A 19984-nucleotide genomic window follows, 5' to 3' on the forward strand; every position below is an offset into this window, starting at 1 on the left:
AGCTGACAGCTGCTTCGGAAAAGGCCCAGAACTACAATTCAAAAGCAACAAGTCATCTGGGTTGGGTCAATCATAAAGGACAATCAGGATTTCTGCTTTAGATAGATTTTATCCCATACAGGAATGTTTCAAGATTTTTTAGACAATTATCAGACCTAATTTTTGCTGACTTTTCAGAGAAATAATTGCCTTTCTCCATCAGATGTAATCAACTCTAATCTCACTCCTCCACGCTGCCTCTCTACCCCACTGCCTCAGCTCTGAGCCCGCTGCCTGCCTGCGAGTCTGTCAATTTACAGCACTCCCACAAAGAGCACCTTCACGACAGTCAGACCTGCAGGAACATGACAGGGATGAAGCTGGAATGTAGAAAATGTGTGCTCATCAACCTGTAAGCAGGCAAAAACAGTCTGTCTCGAGTCTCATAATGGATTCTTTGTTTGAAACAGAAAGACATCTTGATCTATAACTCTTTAAAAGCTTGTAGCAGTAAAGCCCCTGCCCTTCTGTCCTGTAATTCCTTACTTATATCAGCAATAACATTCAAGATTTTGCATATTAAGCCCCAAGTCCCAGGGCATATTGTAGACAATTACGTGACTGAATGAAGAGAGCTGTAATCCAGGATCAGCTGTGTTTCTTTCTCTCAGTATTTGTGTCAGGACTCCACAGAGGGCACTCAGCCCAGGGATTAATTTCTTCAGAACAGCCCAGGTTCTGCAAGAGCAAAGAAGGAGACCGCATGGCACTGAGCTGGGTCGCTGTAACTGCATTCCCCTCAGTGTTACAGTAATCCTGCCCCTGTCCACCACAACATAATACATCTGCAATGCAAAACACAATTTTAAATAACATTCTTTATTGTGGTTTCCAAGATGTACAGCCTTTAAGGAGCTTTTATTGTTATAGGTACTTATTATATAGTGTGCACAGAGGTCACCCCATGTGAAGAGATGGGAAAGGTAAGGAAATCACTGCTCTGTATGAGAGGGAGAGGAGGGTCCTAGTGTAAACATATCTGACCACATGCAACCATTTCCTTTATCGGCTTCCTTCTGGATTTGCTCCGCATTTTTGTTGGTTTGGAGTGGAACCAGAGAAGAAATGCTATCCATCTTGTCACCTGGGCTTCCTTCTGAATGCTTAGAAAAGATCCATAGTTTTGTAAGTGCTTATCGGCGCTTCGCCTCTGAAGGTCTGGGTATAACGGTCAATGTCTCAGCTACAGAAGCAGGTTTTCTTTGGCATCCAATGACTTTGGCACGGAGGTTGTGTTTCCAATTCCCCCTCCCTGCCTCACCGCTACGTCCTGGCAAAGACCCGGTTCTCTGCTCTTGGGCACCGGCAGTCTGGCACCCTCAGGTGAGGGGGTCCCAACAGGGAGCGAGACAGACAGGAGGCTCTGAGGACGCCCCACCCCGAGCCTCAGCCCTCGGCGAAGTGTGGGGCGAAGAAAAGAGCCCGGGTGATTCAAATTCGGGCCGACAGATGAGCAAGGCGTCGACGCAGGTCACGAAACACCAAAACGAAAGAAAAAAAAAACTGGTTTCTGCATTCTGCACAGGACCAGTGCCCAAGAGAGTGGCTGACGTGAGCGGTGGATCCGAGCTCTGGCAGGGAATGTGGGATTCTCAGCAGCCACAGCCCCGCCTGACTAATACCCCACGTCCTTTACGGGAGCCCTGCTACAGGGCAGACACACGCCAGCACCCCCAGGCGGCGGGCAGAACGGGCCCTGGTGCCGAGCGAACAGAGCTCTCGGCCAGGCCAGCTTCCCGAGCTCTGCCGCTAGCCCTTCCCGGAGCCCCCCCGGCTCAGGACGCGGCCCCGGCGCCGCAGGCCCGCAGCTCCTTCTCCAGCTTGTCCCGGAGCTTGCGGAAGGACGGCCTCTTCCCCGGGTCGCTCTCCCAGCAGCTCCGCATCAGGGCGTACACGCTGGGGGGGCAGTCGTCGGGGGCCTCCATCCGGTATCCGTGCTCGACCTTCTCTTTCACCTCCTTCAGGGACTGAGGGGCAGAGCGCAGAGACACAGGGGGCGATCATTCGTCCACATCGCTTACAATGTCCCCACACCGACCCCTGCAGTTCAGTCTCTGTCTCCAGCTCACAAACCATTAGTCACTGTGCTAAGCTTATCGCTCTTTTGCTGTTAGCGACCAAGACTGTTTTAAGCTCATAAGATACAGTAATGTATGTCTGTGTGGAGACGGAGCAGAGAGAGCACCTTTTTTCCAGCCGTAGCTCCAAGGGGGACACGTCTCCTGGTTTTAATTTCAGCTTAGCCCGATTTAATTTACTACCGCCTTACTTAGACCAGTTTAACAGCTCTTCCCACCTCCCAGGGTATGGAGGATTCAAAGAGAGCTGTCAGGCCTGGCTCATGTCAGGGTAGGGACCTGTTAGCCAGGGCTCCTTCAGCCCCACAGCAGAACTGAGGCCCCTGAGAACTGTCAGTGAGGGACAAGCCTTTCCTCCAATCAGCACTGAGCCCTCAATAGGGGGCTGGGCAGCCTGTGACGTGTTAAAAGTCGATTGGCTCAAAGGTGGGCGGGTCAGGTTGGAGGAGCCTGCCCACACTTCCTCTTTCTCCCCTGTGTGCGGCTGCATGGTTCATAGCCGCAGGCCAAGATGGAGAAAACCGACAACTGGCTATTCTTAAACAGTTGAGTAAAACAAAAATAATATTAGTTCAGGTGGGCAGCCGCATCAGCATGCGTAGGCTGCAAAGGAACAAGTAATAGGTCTATTCCATGCTGAAAAAAAGAAGAAAGAGAACACAACGTTTCGGCCGTGGAGCCTTCTTCAGGTGTATAAAAATAATATTATATTAAATCATATTATATTAAAAAAGAGAGAGCTATAGTTGGAGGAACTGAAAAGTTGCCAGTTCTCTAAAGAATATCAAGTAATATAAGTATGAGTAAATATAAGAAACCTATTAAAATATGAGTAAAAAAAGAAAACAAATAGGGCCAGACTATCAAGCCATGAAAGCCTAACTATTCTAACATTCTCCTTCCTGGGTCAATGTTAATAGGTGCCGTTACCATAGAAATAGGGCCTACAAACCCTTACCCTACTTTATGCTTTCCTATAAAATACACTATTCAACATGTCAGCTCACACAGGTACAGCGTAGTAGTCTGCGAGGAGATGCTTTTCTAAACAGAATACCAAACTCTGTAATTGTCTTCACTTATGTAAATCAGAAGAAAAAAAAACAGGATGGGATTTATTTCAATGAACCTAAAACTGATTTTTATTTTTGTCATTTTTAATGACAGCAGTATCGTGATCTCACCCTGTAAAGGTCGTACTTCAGCCAGAGCTCATCGAAATCATTAAACAAGCAAAAGACTTGTTGGAGTCAGGTTACATTAAAGTACACCAGATTAAATATTACTCTAGCATTCGAAAAAGGCATTTTTATGTCGCCTGTTACAGTTTCAATACAAATGCTGTCCCTGATTGCCCTCTTCTGGCACATCTGTGCTCTTGTCTTCTTTTTATTCTTTCCTTTTATCCCCGACCCAATTCAAGCTGAATAAAGTCTTTGGAACATGCCCTAGAAGTGAAACGCACACTGCCAGAAGAAACCTAAGGTGATTAATCCTGATTAAGACACGCAGAAAGCAGGAAAGGATATTCTCTCAATCCTCCCCTGCCCCTGGCCTGCTCTCCAGGAGACTCCATGGCTGACCGAGACGTGCAGCAGATCTGTTTCCAGAAGAGCAGACACAGTGACGTAGCACAGCCACCATTCATCTGCAGCAGAGCTCTCACTGTCCTAATCAGGCCTGATTTCCTTCAGCGCCTGAGAAGGGTCACTTGAGAGCTCACCTTTGTTTAGGTCACAGATCTGGGATTTTTTCTTAGCGGTCAGAAAATGCTGATAGTTGTAATGGATACAGTGGGCACTGTATGAAATTATCCATTTAATACACTTTTTTGCTCAGCAGTGCAAAAAGAAAAAAAGCTAAGGGTTACAAGGACAATAATAATTAATGCCTGTTTAAAAATTCTGTATAAAAAAAAAACAAAAAGACTCCCAAGATCTGCACCTTGCAGAAACAAAGGAACTATTGACAGAACAACTTCAAAAGCACAGGCTGCTAAATTTCTTTACGTTCTTCCAAATACATTTTTAAGCAGACTTATTTTTTTCAGTTGAAATGCAAAGTCATCAACAAAGTTCATTTTAATGACCTGACTCTCATCCAGGCTGAGAATACATAGTACCAGGACCGGTGTCAGGGACTCTGTCCGTATTAACAGCGAGGACTCACCATTTTTGGATAGGGCTGTCTGCCGTAGGAGAAGGTTTCCCAGAGAAGAACCCCATAGCTCCAGACATCTGAACGCGTAGAGAATTTCTGCTGCAGGGATAACATGTGATGAAATGAGATATCCCTCTGGCAAATCCCAGAGGATTTCACTGCGCTTTAATGTGACATCCTCAATACTAGTGCAATGCTTGGGCAAAGTCTATTTGTCTTCATTTTAAAGTCTATTGTTTCTTAATTCGTCATCTTTGGATGTTAGCCTCCTGTGCATGCATTACCAAACAATTTGGCTATACTTTGAGCAACAGTGCCATACATCTGGACTCCTATGAGCAGGCTAAATCTGAAATAGCTGAAATCGTGTTTGTAATGTCAACAAGGTCACCACTCCAGGGTCACACCAGGGCACAGATCTTGGAAACTGATTTCCAGTTAGGATTTACTAGCATATAGGTCCTCTCCTGATTTCTGAATTCTTTCATCAGGCTTCCTTTTACATTGAGTCTCCCAGTGGCATGGGTAACCTGGAAACAAGCGGAATCAGTGATGACCGCCTATAGGCCATGCACATAATGCTTGTGTTGTTTTCATCGAATGCTCATAGTACGCGTATAGCGCCCTCCTCTGGGGAAGCATACCTCTTTCTTCAGTGCCTCGGGAGCAGTCCACTTGACAGGCAGCTTGGCGTTGTCTGAGGTCTTGGTGTCCACCTTGGCCAGGCCAAAGTCGCTGACCTTGGCCACACTGTCGCTGGAGATGAGGATGTTGCGGGCGGCCAGGTCTCTGTGCACCAGCTTCTTGGACTCTAGGTATTCCATGCCCTCGCACACATCCCTGCGGGACACACATGGATCGCCTGTGACCCCCGGTACAGCCCACTCCTGAGACCTTGAGCTTCTGTTGTCCATACATGAGTCTTTCATGCAAGTGTCACGATGGAATAGACTGTACAGTCATCCCTGGTTATACGAGTTTAATTTGCTCCTCGGAAAACTGCTCGTAAGATGAAAACTCATATTTCTATTACTTACAGAACTCAAAAATATTCCCTCAAACGCCAAAGTGTCACCTTAACACAACACAGAATGGCGCCTAAGTATGAAAACTATAACAACACCGATAAATTATTTGAGTGACATGCTTTAAAGTCTTAGCCAATTCCTAAACAATAAGGAGCAAAACAATAACACTCCTGCTCATTTACAGTACAGTAGTTACACCATTACAGTTGTTAGCAAATGCGTGAACATTAGGAACTATCCTGTACAATAACACACACTGTATCCTGCACTTAACACGAAGCCTTTATTATAAAACTGGTTAAATGTACTAATTAATAAAAATTAAATTCCTCATCCGTGAAGCAAAGAAGAATCTCAGCAGTGCTTGACGAGAGCCCAACTCGTTACAGTGAAAACCTGCTCGTTAAATGAAAAAACAGGCAGGAAGAACTACATCTTGTATAAACGAAAAACTCAAATAGCGAGGGTCTACTGTAGTTCTATCAGTGAACTTGTATTGAAGCCTCCCTGTTCATCTTACCCACTGAAAATGCAGACCCCATTGGCTTCCGCACACTAAGCGACTCCTCATTTAAAGACTCAGAACTTTATTTAAACAACCCACGATTCTTCATTTAGATTACTTGCAGCAACAGGAATCAAGTTAATATAGGCCCTAGCAAACCACTGAAGGTGGACTTATTGCTTTGTGTTACAGTGTTTAGATAGGGGGCGACACAGTAGCAGACTAGTTAGCATTGCTGCCTCTGTGGGTTTCCTCCAGGTGCTCCGGTTGCCTCCCACACTTCAAAGACATGCCGCTAGGTTAAATGGCTTCTGGGAAAAATTGGTCAGGAAGTCTGTGTGTGCCCTATGATGGATTGGCACTCCCATCCAGGGTGTACCCTGCCTTGTGCCCATTGCTTGCCAGGATAGGCTCCGGCTCGCCCCGAGACTCTCAGTTGGATAAAGCCGTTAGAAAATGGATGGATGGCTCTAGTTGGGCTTAGACTGCAGCATTTCCCGTCTTCCAGCTGAGCGAGATGCAGGAGCAGCTTTGGAAAGTGGGCATTGATTCACATATCAGTACAGTCACACTAGACTGCAGAAGGAGCTCAGAACGTGTCTGACTGTTCTGCTGAGTGATCACAAGAGCTGGCTCAGCCAAGCGGACTGTCCTAGCTTCAGTAGCGGAGGCACAGCTCGCGGTCGAGGTCTCTCCTGCAAGGACAAGGGGAGAGACAGAGGGAGAGGAGCTCACAGGGAGAAGCGCAGAAGCTGTCTGGTTCCAACCACTGATCGTCCCCGGGTGCGCAGGAAGTTCACCAGGTTGCCCTGCAGCACAGACACACAGACGGACACATTTTTAAGTCCATAACCAGACAGTCAGATGAAAAATGGAACAACTTCTTTGTAACATTACGCCAATCACATTGCCTTTTAAAACTGAGCTCAGTTCCACAGTATGATACACCAGGACTGTGACACCTACAGCCCACAGTGACACCAGAGCTATGTCATAACTGAAGTGAGCAGGGACACATCAGGTCAGGAAGCTGTGCTACACATGCTGTCATCTCACAGACCAGCTCGGGGACGTACAATTAAGGCTAAGAACAGGAGGCACGCCTGTACAGGGTTGGAGGTTTGGATCAAGCTACTCAGATATTTTTAAGGCTGTCTTGCTTCGAGAATCAGCTGGATGCGATCCTCAGACCACTTAGCTATTAGAAACCCAATGAGTCAGAATGGCTGCATGGCCTCCTCTCCATTGTAACCTTTATATTCTTTTTTTCCTTGCAGAACTAAAAGCTTCACTGCAGGAATCTACAGCACATTTACTTCACTTCTGTGGCTGTGTCAGAGGAAACCAGTCATGTATGGTCACCCTGCGGGCATTGTGAGGGGGGGGACAGCAAATAAAATCAACCTCTCTTGCACAAGCTGTGCCGCACATTTGCAAAGCGTCACCATGGCTCTTGCGCTTTGCGTGCAACGAGCTTTCCGTTTTACTCTGCAACATATTCCGCAACCCCACAGCCGTTCGCATCGATCAAGAACACAAGGAGCTTTGCCAACCCTCCCACGTCAGAAGTCTCTGCCGGAGGACGCCTCTCGCCTTCCCCCGATCGCTCACCTTGGCCATGAACTCGGTGACGATGTGCAGGCCGTTGTGCAGGATCACGCCCAGCAGGCGCACCAGGTTCGGGTGCTGCAGCTTCCTGGGTGAGGGAGAGAGTGGCAGCAGTCAGAATCCGAGGGGGGAAGGATGAACGACCAGGGTTTTGAACGAGAAGGCAGAGAAACATAGTGCCAACAGAGCAACATGGAGGATGAGAAGGAGATGCCCACATGGAGAGCACCTGGGTGGGGAAGAGGGGAGGGAGCAAGGCAGGGCTACAACAGAGAGACAGAAATAAAGAGGAGCTGGGTGAAACGGGGTAGCTAGTGGGGGATACAGGGACTGCTAAATCAGATCATGTCAGGTCACAATGAATTTATATGACTGATGCAGGGTTTTACGCACAGGAAGGATACCACCCAGGGCAGAAAGTCAGACAGAGCACGGAAGACACCTACGTCATGACAGTGGTCTCCTCCAGGAAGGCCTGTGCGGTGACATCACACTTGATGTTCTTCACCGCCACTTTTTGGCCCATGTACTCCCCTTCATACACCGCTAGGGGGAGATAGAGAACACAGTCCGCTCAGCCGCTGCTGTGACGACATCACTCCGCGACAATCGGATTCTTGTTTCGTGAACTCGGCCACCCCCATAACATCTGATCTTATCCAGTATTGTAACTAGTACCGCCTGGAGGCGGAGAGTATTCAAACCAAAGTGCTTTAAAGCATAATATAAACAAAAATATAAGCAAACACAGCGAAATACGAAAGAGACCGTTAAAGCTCAATCACTCCAACATACCCTTTGTGAAAAATGTTTTTAAACTGTTGACTATATAATTATGTAGGTTTGAGCTTAGATAGTTTTGAACTACTTTAGGACTCACATACGTGGCAACTGCTTCCGTATCCAATACACTGCTAACTAGAGAGTCAAGAGAATTAAGAACTGAAACTTCACATCTTCGTATTCCTCGAGTTTCTAGAGCAGGAGAAACCGAAACAATTTTTCTTTTTCCTTCCATAAAATAAGAGTTTTTATAATAAAAAACAACATTTAGGATCATATTTTACTAGAAATCCAGTGTTTTCTTTATGCTTTTGTCAAAATACAGCAATTCTATCGACATTCGCAGTGCCATAAGTACACATTTGTTAAAAAATATTTTTCCCCAGAAAGCATATTTCCCAAATGCAAATACCTTTATTGCTTTTATTTTTTAATCTCCCCAAGTCTTCCCAAACAGATGAATTCCCTCCAGTACATTGTGCCTTTGTATATAACAACATCTATGCCTGTGTGAGGCTCTGTGCGATTCATGAGGCCGAAATACTATTGGAGGTCTTTGTGTGTGCTCCATGTTGTGCACAGTGTTTTTGTTGCGGTCTGGTGCATGCCCTTAACTAGGCTGAATGGTTGTCCTTGTGCTGATCTGGAGGGGAAACTGGCCTTGTATCCACTTCTGAACAATTGACCTCCTCATCCCTAAAGAGGAGAAAACCCTGCTCAGTTTCTCTGGGCTTCTGCTCAGACTTACCCCCGAACTCGCCCTCTCCGATGCTCTGTCCCTGGGTCAGCTTCTCGATATCCAGCAGCCACCCCGCTGAAACACAGGAACAGGACATTTGAGCAAGAGTCCTGTTGATTCATATGCTCTTTAAAAAGCACTCAGCCTGTGTTGAGTATAAAATAAGAAAAGTTTCTCTGTGCTAAAGTTACAATATCCCCAAGAAATCCTGCATATGAGGAAAGCAAGTCATTTTATCACCTAGAACTGCAGACACAAGTGGCAGAGTCAAGCGAAGATGCTGCAGTAAAAAGACAATGCAAAATATATAAATCATATATATATATAAACAATGTCAGCTTTTTTAAATTCAAATGAAATAAAAATCACATTCAAATTCTTTGAATTTTTAGCAGAAAATAAGAAGAATCTAGACCCACACCCAAGAGGTGTACTGTTTTTTTTTTACAGGTCCATAAACAGTAAAGGGAATGCTCGAGTTGCCTTGAGCAGATAATCAGGGCTTTATGAGCCATGAAAAACAGATAGAAATATAAGTTTCTGCTGAAATGTCTTTACTTAGAAGATTCTCTAAAGTGACCCTGAATTTTCAGCTGAGAATAAGGACATTTTTATAGAACTCTACAGGTTTTCCTAAAACCCCTGTTTCTCAAGCAAGAGACTGGGGGGGAATCCCAGCATGCCTTTCTACAGAGGACACAAGTGGGAACTCTGCAGAAGTGCCTCTAAAACTGAAATCAGGAGGCACTACTTTACCCAAAGGGTGGTGGGAGTGTGCAACAAGGCACCCATCCACATGGGTAAAGCCGTTACCCTGATGTTGATCCAGAAACAGTTAATTGAGGTCCTGGGATCAATGAATTACTGTCTGCCAAACGGACCAGAAATGGCGAATGGCTTCTCTCATTAGTGACTGTTCCTACAATACGTTCTGATCTCTCAGCTGGTTCCAGAAGGGGTGCTGTGACGTTTGTCTTGGGGGGGGGGGGGCGGGAGCTAAACCTCGCTCTGGCTGAACCCCACCTTTAGACAGCTCTTCCTTGGCGGATTTGGCTCCTTCTTTCTGTTTGGGTTTCTGCAAGGTAGTGGCGATGGCTCCCTTGTTCTTCATGTAGAACTGAAACAGAGAGAGGTCATCTTGGCGAGGGGGCAACGCTGACTGCCGGAGCAGGGGCGGGGGGTGGGACCGGCTGCTATTCAGAGGGCGCACTGCGTTAGGAAATCTTAGGATTTAGGAATCTTTAAAGATTACATTGTAGTCCTTGAAGACAAATAAAAAGATTTGAGAAAATAAGCAAGCCACTGCCCTTGCCAGAGTGTAAATTCACACCTGCCTGCTCAACAGTTTGGTTGTGAATACTGTGTACTGCAATGGTTCTGTCTTGACCAAGTCCATTCCTCTATGTTGCAGGTTTCACGATACTGTTGGTTAAATACAGTAAATAGCTTTTTTGTCACAGGAAGTACGGCTAATTTGTCCTGGCTGTGTGATGAGCTAAAATTACCGCCTCAATGCCTAGCAAATTTGGGAATTTATTTAAAGCAAGCGCGATGCAGCCTTCCCTTTCCCTTTGTCAAGATAACTCCCTGCCCCCTGCTGCAGTTTCCAGGAACAGTTAACATGATTCAACGGCCATGCTGTTAATGCCTGCTCAAGAGCAACCACACACTGCAGTGAAACCACAAGTCGCCCCTTTCAGAGAAAACCCCCTCCCCACAAACAATAATAACACACTGCCCAGCGGGTCTGCCTGAGCTACTGTTACAGACTAGAAAAGAGATTTTCACCTAAATCGGATGAGTTGGATCAGGGGGGGTGACTGAATTCTCCCTTCCTTTCGGTGCACAAAATGTCAGAAAAACCTGGAATCTGAGAGTATTCAGCAGGAATGTGTAAACAGCAGGGTCAGTATGCACTGCAGTGAAATCGTAGAGAATCAAGCCCTGCCTACAGCGAAGCTTTGGATGCAACCTCGATTGCACACTTTGATACAGAGCGATTAGTACAAAAACCACTCAGAAGACATCCGCTGTCCCAGACCACAACATTCTAGAATGTGTACATTACACTCACAACAAGGAAGTGTGCAGAACAGAAATCTGTTCAGTCGACTCAAAGCTTCTCCCTGGAAAACCCCTCTGAATACTGCTCGATGCACAACTTCCCCACCCCTGCAATTGAGCCGCTCATCAGGTGGTAAAGACGAAGCTGTGACAGCTGTCTTGTCTCAGAGTGACTACTGGGGTGACCAAGGTTCAGTTCTGAGATACATGTTGAATGACTACTGTGCATGCAATATCCTTCCTTCCTGAATTTGAAGCGTTATTAACCTTTTAGTCCTCCTCAGAGATTAGGAGCAGTACCGAGTAGGAGCTGGAGTCACAGAGCTCCAGAGGCAGTTTCCACCTGGAATGGTGTCCCCTTAAACATTCTGTAATAACCTTGGAAGTATAGACAGCAGAGGCCTGGGTCAGGGCTTAAATTGAAGCCAAAGCGCTTATTAACTGTCCCTGACATACACTGATATTGCAGACTCACTGGAAATCTGAAGGGGCCATCCACCATGTTCTTGGCAGCTCACTGACATTCCATTAGCTATTTTGCCAGTTTGGAATAACGTCCCCTTACGTCAATAACGCAGCGCATTGGCTACCCACCCTAATCGGCCAGAAGCTTTCGGACTTTGATGACAACAGTCTGCGATCTGGTCCGAAGAAGGCCTGCTTCCTTCCTGGGAATCTCCAATTCGGAGCACCAGCACTGCTGGCAGATCTAATTGCTGCTGGGAAATTAATCTGTCTTACAAGGTGGGGTGGAGAGTAGGATTCCCTTCCAGATTCCAGATTCGTTAGCAGATAGTGAGAGAGCGAGATGCTTTTTTGGTACCTCAAAATGTTTTTTTTTTTAACGAGCCCCCAATTAATAATACTCAAGCTCCCATTTCACATTTTTTCAACACCATTAAAAAAGCCCACAAGCCAGTGTTGTGCAGAGGAGACATGTAATATGCCCACTCCTCTTGTCAGTTTAAATACAGGCGATTATTTTTAGGTTTCCTGATAATCCGCAAACCTCATACTTGAGAGATCCGACATGTGAAGTTTCCACTGTGTAGTGGTCAGTGGAACTCTAGAGTTTTTTTCTTCTCATAACAGAGCACAAGATATCACAGGGTGTGAAAAAGCTGAAGAGGAGAGAGGGGGGTTACTAACACAAGGCCTACTCTGCAGTCAGGGTGCATTTCTGCTAGTTCACACTTCACCCTGTTGCAGTCTCATGTCTAGTCCTCTGGGGTCACGTCTCAGCAAATACTTTCTTTCTTAACATGCTCAGAATTTAACATTACACCACCGCCACATTCCAATAATATCTATTGCTTTAAATACCATTTGTTTAACTGAACAAGAGGAGTGTCATACAAAATGTGGGCATTTAACACATTAGTATTAATTACCACTCTGTAGTAGGCAAATTCCTTTGGACCAAAAAGGCAAGGCTGTCATTAGGATCCTCTCCTAATGAGAATAACACTTCAATAAAGGAATCCAATCTAAAGGTGACGTAACTATACCAGCACAGCGGCTCGAAACCAGGATGTCATCATAACTTTTCTTTGGGGAAAACAAAAGACAAAACCACTTGTACATTGTCGGTTTTAGTTCAGGAAAGAGAAAAATATAAATAAATGCTCTGGGTTCCAGAGCTAGCAAGCAGAAAGTTGCTATTCGGACCATTAACAGGTGAAACTGTGGTTAAGTGTTTACCAGTGAAAGACCATTTGGTATAGGTGTGTTCCAGTTTGACCATTCTGCTAAAAACAGGGACACCAGCAGCCAACACTCAGCCACTTATGCTAAATGTGGGCAGCAGTATGCTTTTGCTTATTGCTTATCATGTGAAAAACACAGGGAAATGAGTCAGGCTCTGAAGTGAGCTAACTCTAGGAGGACTGAGGGCTGAACGGTTCTGATAGAACTTTTCTTCCTTGAGCTTGACAATCTTTCAAAGCCAAGGCGATAAAAGCTATTAATAACCCTGGCTTTTAAAGCTGTGAGGCAATTTGGTCTTGCAAAATCCGCTTGTTTTGAAATGTTTGAGACTTTAGTAAGACTGGGGCTTCAATGTTTCCTCCCTCTGCCCACCTCTGTGAAGGATTACTGGAAATGTGGTAACCAAGCTACTATCACAATCTCTCGTGTCTGCTTTGATCAGATCAGAAACTGATGATCACACAGGAAGAGCAAGGGGACAACAGGAACATGTTAATAGCTGCTTAAAAACAAAAGGATGCTGATAGTAAAGGGGAGAATGCAAGATGACCCAAAAAGCAGGGGTAGAGATGTCTGTTTAAATGCAACACTGAACCCAAGTAACTACGTCTTAAACAACAACCTCTACAGTCTTCCTTGAAATATGTGACGCAATCCGACTAGCAATTCACCACATTTAAGTCAGCTTCCTCCCCAGACAGAGCACACCCTAGAGTAGAGACAATCTTGAATCGAGCTTGGCCCCCCAAACTTCCTACAGCTCTTCTGGATTTATTTAAAAACTAGCACTGTCAGTGTGACCAGAATCAAACAAGAGACCTCTCGCCCGAGCAATGGTGTTGCTGGTATTCCAGAAACTGGGATTCACAGGGAATTGGCCATGCATCCCCTAAACATTCTTGGTCTGGAATGGGGCAGAGGGAGACGCACCTCGATCATGTCAATCAGGTTGTAAAAGTACTGCGTGTTGTCGATGGTCAGCTTGTTGTCCTTGTAGATGACCCGGTAGTGGATGACCTCCTTTTGGAAACTGACACACAGCACGTAGTCCCCAGGGTGTCGGATGGACTCGCGCACCAGGAACAGGCCGTCTTCCATGGGGCGGAGCTTGTTCACCGCCTCCGGACCCGAGATCTTCCCATGGAACCAGCTGAGAGAGAGGGGGGGGGGGACGAGTTTATTGCCATATGTACTGTACATTTGCAATAGAATTCTTATTCTCGCTGATCTCTCAGGACATACACAGTACAACAGCACACAATGTAGACAATGCATACCAAACATAATAAATAATAATGACAGAACAATAAATATGTAGTAGTGAAAAAACATGGCAGGAACGTGCATTGAGTCTGAGGCATTGCACAGTTAGCTGTCAAGTATGCGTACAGCAGTGGGGTAGAAGCTGTTCTAGAGTCTAGTGGTCCTTGTTTTAATAGTACTGCTCGCCAGAGCGCAGGGGGAGAACAGACTGTGGCCGGGATGGTCCTGAATGATGGATGGGGCTTGATCGCGACGGCGGATGGTGTGGATCTCACCGACTGATGGGAAATCACATCCTATAATCCTCTGTGCCGTTGCCACAACCCTTTGTAGTGTAGTGAGAGGGACAAGAGCCGGGACACCAGTGAGGAAACGAGGCAGATGAAGGCACGGGGGCGCCCGGATTTCAGAACTAGGGCCCAGTTTATAAAGCCCAGTTCTCAGCACCAGAGCACACAGTACAACATTACAGCAGAAACCCGCAGAGCGCACGAGCAGATCACCGAAACCACCTGAACAGACTTGAAAACTGGATTTTTTATGAAAAAACTTGCATCCAGAAGTTAAAAGAAATAACGTAATATCCACAATCAAATCATTTTACATTTTTCTGGAGGGGAGCCTCTGCTTTTCACAATTCAAATGACATTCTTAAATACTTGCTGTCTTGGAAATGGAAAGAAGTTTGTTTATAAAATAAGAAATACTAAACATTATACACAGACATACGAGAAGTAATGTTTTAGGTCATTATATCTATTCATTTTTATATTGTCCAAGAATTGCATGCATGTCCCTCCTTATTTAAAAGCTTTTCAACTACCCTATTAAATGGTTCAGATCTATATCTAAAGTACATCCGATGTGGCAGACATCAGATCCCAGAACCTACTGCAAACCTAGCCAGAGGACAGCACTTGAGAAACAGTTGAGGCTGGACGTGGTTAAAAAGAGCAAATAAACAGCAAGGGTCTATATTTAGAATTTTGAGTTACCAGAAAGAAGAAACAAACAAACGAAAAAAAGATGTTGAAAACCACGCCGCAGGTCGCTCGCAAGCAGGTGTGGATTGGTGCCCGGGCGTTCGGGGCGACTCACGGCATGAGGCTGAGGCTGGGGTCCACGCGGATGGCCTCCCTCTCGCGCACGTTGCCCGCGGAGATGAGCCCCTCGTCCCCGGTCTTGTTGTGGCGAGCCCTGTACAGCCCCTTCCCCTGAGTCAAAACAGGCACAGAGAGCTTGGGCAAAAGCACAGACTGTTGGCCCCCTAACTCAGCCCTTGAACACAAAAGCGTTTATCATTGAGCTGGCACACCTCATAAAACTGCCCCCCCCCAAAATAAAAATACCCACCAGCCACTGCAGAGACACGAGATGGTAAGGGGTCTGCTTGCTATGCTGAGCTCAGTGCTGCTCTGCGGAGGGGAAATGAACTTACTGTTCCAATCTCCACGATGGTGAGGATGTCTCCCTTACGGTAGGCCAGCTCGCCAGGTTTGGGCTTGGTGTGGTCGCTCTTGGCCACACACTGCGTGCCGGGCACCCAGTTCTTCTGCGGAGAGAAGGGGAGACGGACACACAGGCCTGAGCACAGAGCATGCATTGGGGTCTCTTCAAAGACCCTGTCGCTGTGCCTTCAAGCCAATGGCGCTGGCTGTCATCGTTTGGCCTAGCTTGACTCCTCTTATCCAGCGGTCGCCGGGACAGCAGAGTTAACCAGGTCGCGCAGTGGTGGCTTTTGTGTTGCCCATTTCAAAAGAGTATCAAATGTCGTCACGGTCCACCCAGTGCTGCGGCAGTGGTTAGCATTGCTGCTGCAACTGTGAGCCGCTGTCTAAGAAAATAATCCAAGCAACTTTGAAAGACTAGAGGAGTCACCACTGATGGGCTCAAAATACATCTCTTAGCTCCTTCAGTTATGGCGAGGTGCCGCTGTTGGCTGGCATGTGTTTTATTTCCCCAGTGACCCTTCAGAACTTCCCCTCTGAAGAAGAGCAAGAGGAAGCGACAGCTATTTAAATTCAGTAACTGAAACCAGGGCTGCACTCTAGCTCTACAACATCTGTTTCGGAGCTATTTCTACCGTATCGATGCCATTACAAAGCCGCTGGACAGAAGCCAGCTCCCACAGCACAGGGACAAAGGTCTGAGATTCATTCATGGCCCTGCGCTTGTGTCTGACAACGGCAGAACGTTGTAACACTTGGAAACCACCCTTCCTTAAATCACCGGTTTTTCCCTTTACAGATGGGGCTGCGAGGGCGGAAGGGGGGGCACAGTGTTTTACTTGCTGCCTCACACAGCGCTGGGGCCCTGGGTTCAATTCTGCACCTGCGCCGCTGTCTGGGAGGAGTTTGCATGTTCTCATGGGTTTCCCCTGGTTCCCTCCCATAGTTCGAAGACACGCTGGTGGGTTAATCAGCTTCTGGGAAAATTGGCTCTGGTGTGAGTGTTTATGTCTGAGTCTGCCCTGTGAGTGACTGGCGTCCTGTCCATGGCGTACCCTGCCTTGTGCCCATTGCTTGCTGGGATAGGCCAGGGCTCCCCCATGGCCCGGAATTGGACGAAGTGGTTAGAAAATGAAAGGATGGCGTTCTAAACCCCCGTCTTTGTGAGAAGTAAGAAGCAGCCTGATACCTGTACACTCCAACTGGTCACATCACGCTGAGCACCGGTGAAAAAGGGGGAAACATTGAAGATTAATTCAGTGTTTCAACAAAATGAAACTGAGGTCTCCTTAATACCCACATTCTCATCAGACTTGGAACGAAATGTGTCCAACACTTTGTGGTGGAGTTCTTTTAGTAAATCTGCCCAAATCCAAACTTTATTTTTAATCCAGTGGTCCTGAAATATCAGTTCACAGCATTCCCAAAGCACTGTGAGATTTAAAGCTACTAATAGCAAGCATAAGAGACTTAAATATGATCTCCATCTGACAAGTGTTTTGTCAGCAGTTACCACTGTTTTAAGGCTTAATTTCCGAAACTGACAAGGAAATGACTCAACCACTGAGGTAAATGAAAAAACAAAAATTAGGTTACGCGCACAGCAGTTTGATATCTAGTAAAAGGTACAGCAGTGATATTTTCTGTTGGCTTATCCACATCGCCCAGCGGTGCTTCAGTTTTATTACGACAAACAATTCCAGTGTACGGGCTTTCGTTTCTCAACAGAGTAACCCAGTGTTTCACAACACTGACCATTGCACTGGCTGCTGCATCTGACACAGGGGGTGAAGCTTTTGGTTTTCCGCACAACCGCCTGAACACCAGGAAAAAAAATGTACATGAAATGTCTCGCTTGAGAGGAGATTTTTTTTTAAGTCCAATTTCTCTTCTCTTCTTTTATTTGGGGGGACGTGGGCATGTCTGTTACTACAAGAACCGTAAAGAAAACTATTACGCAGCTTTATAGCACCTGCTTAACCGAATGAATCGCTAGTCAAGTGAACAATATTGTCCCCTCTCCACGTCTAGACCTAACGACAGTGAGCTCTTATTCAAATCAAGCATCGTCTATTCATATAACACTTCCACCGGTCCAGCAAAACCAGAACTTACTGTTGCCATCTCTGGGAGCCAGCTGGTATGTTATTTCATGGATATTTCAATCAAATCCTAAACGACAGAAGGAGAGCTCTGTTAGAATGCAGTTTTTTTATCCCCCTTACCTTGAACCAAGACTCACACGACACAAGCGCATCGCAGGCAACCTTTACACAGATGAGCTTAGAAAAGTCCACCACGTTCAATTATGCAGAAGTGCACTTGTTACAAAGACAACAATCCTCAGGCGCTTCCTATGGCTCTTCTCACGGACGAAAAACGGCAAAAAGACGGTCAGCGAATAAGCGGGGGCGCTTTCCAATGAGAGGTGCACTGCACCTTCTTACGTTCGGTACAGAATGAATAATAATGAAAAACGGCTGATGTACTTAACCTTGTATTGATCCTCAATGTCGCTTACCTGCCGCTGTGCGCCTCTCTCTCCGCCGGGCTCTGCGCGGCTCGCCGTGTCGTCTCCCGGAGTCGCCCTGCTTCCAGCGCCGAGGTGAGGGGTGCCCAGCGCACAGGAGCCAAGACAAGTGCTGCATTATATCCTCTCCTTGCCAAGGAGAGACTGGCGGACACGGAGGGAAGGAGGCCGGCGGCCACTGCTCACTTCCTCGTTTGTGCAGTGCAGAAGCTTTCTCTTCAGGCTCGGAGAAACGAAGGGGGGGGGGCGGCGGGGGTGCCGACAGCTCTCGACGCCAGGGCACACACACGCACATGAAGAGGGTACCTAGGCCCGCAGTTATTCCGGTGTTTTGGCCGTTTTGTTTGATTTTTATCTCAAGAGATCGCCTCTGGCTCTCGCAATACTATTCGGCAAACCTTGGGTACACGCTGATAAAAAAAAAAAGCTTCGAATGAAAATAATGCATTAATTAATTCATATATGCACTAGGCTAAAGGGGTGGGTGTGATCGCTCTTCAGCTTTATTTTGTAAAAAGAAAGTAGGACATAGAATAACTAGGGGAGTGTCAGCACTTATAAACTTTTGGGGGCAGTAAAGGGTCAGGATACAGTATTTGTGACAGGCTGTTGTACCGGCTACTGAGGGGGGATATACAGTATATCTGCATAGTACCCACAACATGGGGTCAGTCTAGGGAACACGGGGGGGCGGGGTGCCATAAGGCTTTAAAGAAACAGTGAAACCTTTCACCACTAGACTGATGGTGCATCTAAATAACATTCCTATACAGTGGAACAAGTAATAGGTTTATTCCATGCCGAAAAGAAGAAAGAGAACACAACGTTTCGGCCATGGAGCCTGAAGAAGGCTCCACGGCCGAAACGTTGTGTTCTCTTTCTTCTTTTTTTTCAGCATGGAATAAACCTATTACTTGTTCCTTTGCAGCCTACGCATGCTGACACAGCTCCCCACCTGAATTTCCTATACAGTGGATCTGTTCGGACAGCCCAGTGGAGGATCTGCACAGGAGTTATACCGAGCGATACGTATATTAGCTCTGCCCTGGTGCTGAAGGGATTGCAAACCGTCTTGCACCTGTATTCAGAGCGAGATTGTACAAGGTTACGAGGAAGAGGACACCATGTGTCCTCTTTGGGAGTTAGGAGCTGACGGATCCAAGGATCTCTTCCAGCCATTCCTTGAAAGAAACCAGTTTTTCCCCCAACAGCAGAGATCAGTTACTTGTTCCACAATCCCCCAACCCTGTGGGTTGAGTCACGCCCCGGCTTTTAAACACACTTCCACTTTGTACGCACGTGGTTTCCACTTGTGACCCGTGGATTCATGTTTCTGCCTCATGATAAAACAGCTGGTTCCCAGATGCGACATTTGCCATAATAAGCAAGTTACAGGAATGGTTTTTAGTTCTCTTCAGTTGCCCTACAGAGCTTTCCGTTTCGTCTGCTGTGCTGCTGGCTGCAGAGGACTCCTCCTTATATGCTGGCACCCACTCCACCCATTGCGAAGCTTTGTGGTTGGTGCTTTCCCACCTTGTTTTCTCCCCCTTCACTACTTGTTTCTCCGATTACTTAAATTGAACTAATTGTCTCACTTAGTCCTTTTAATCCATCCATCTTCTTCCCACTTTATCCAGTACAGGGACACAGGGGTGCCAGAGCCTATCCCAGCAAGCAATGGGCACATGGCAGGGTACATGCTGGATGGGATGGCAGTCCATCACCGGGCACAGACAGACAAACTGCCCAGGGCCAATTTTTCCCCATAAGACAATCTACCAGTATGGCTTGTGGACTGTGGAAGGAAACTGGGGCGCCTGGAGGAAACCCACAAGAACACGGGGAGAACATGCAAACCCCCCACAGACAGCACCCCAGGTCTGGAATGGAAGCCAGGGCTCCAGTTTCATTGCTAACCACTGCGCGAGTGTGCTGCCCGACCCATTTTCCACTGGTTTCACATCTAAAACAAGGGGAAGGTATTTTGTTAGGACACTAACAACACCGTAGAAAAAAAGACCAGGCTAGGTCT

At 46.6% G+C, this 19984-nt stretch overlaps 1 protein-coding gene across 2 annotated transcripts; it reads right to left on the bottom strand.

Annotated features, from left to right (window-relative positions):
- Positions 1-839: 839 nt before the first annotated feature.
- On the bottom strand, positions 840-18190 carry matk (megakaryocyte-associated tyrosine kinase). Of its 2 annotated transcripts, none has more exons than XM_088621740.1 (13): positions 17944-18190; positions 17538-17594; positions 15413-15526; positions 15073-15188; positions 13642-13861; positions 9964-10057; positions 8950-9015; positions 7865-7964; positions 7422-7506; positions 6546-6619; positions 4922-5117; positions 4287-4373; positions 840-2006 (listed from the first exon to the last, which is right to left on the bottom strand). In XM_088621740.1, the coding sequence occupies exons 2-13, from the start codon at positions 17544-17546 to the stop codon at positions 1815-1817; spliced, it is 1353 nt and encodes a 450-aa protein (XP_088477866.1). In that variant the 5' UTR covers positions 17547-17594; positions 17944-18190; the 3' UTR covers positions 840-1814. The 2 variants fall into 2 exon arrangements, with proteins under 2 accessions (XP_088477866.1, XP_088477865.1); XM_088621739.1 differs by having other exon boundaries at positions 4287-4376; positions 17944-18189.
- Positions 18191-19984: the final 1794 nt, after the last annotated feature.

This window comes from Lepisosteus platostomus, chromosome 27, assembly GCF_059453375.1.
Source record: "Lepisosteus platostomus isolate fLepPlt1 chromosome 27, fLepPlt1.hap1, whole genome shotgun sequence".
Taxonomy (NCBI): domain Eukaryota; kingdom Metazoa; phylum Chordata; class Actinopteri; order Semionotiformes; family Lepisosteidae; genus Lepisosteus; species Lepisosteus platostomus.

Excerpts from the sequence above, each read along its gene's own strand:
- matk (XM_088621739.1), bottom strand. Across the intron at positions 13,862-15,072 it reads CCCAGCCTCAGCCTCATGCC|CTGGTTCCATGGGAAGATCT; the intron begins GTGAGTCGCCCC and ends CCTCTCTCTCAG. Across the intron at positions 2,007-4,286 it reads GACAGCCCTATCCAAAAATG|TCCCTGAAGGAGGTGAAAGA; the intron begins GTGAGTCCTCGC and ends TCTGCCCCTCAG.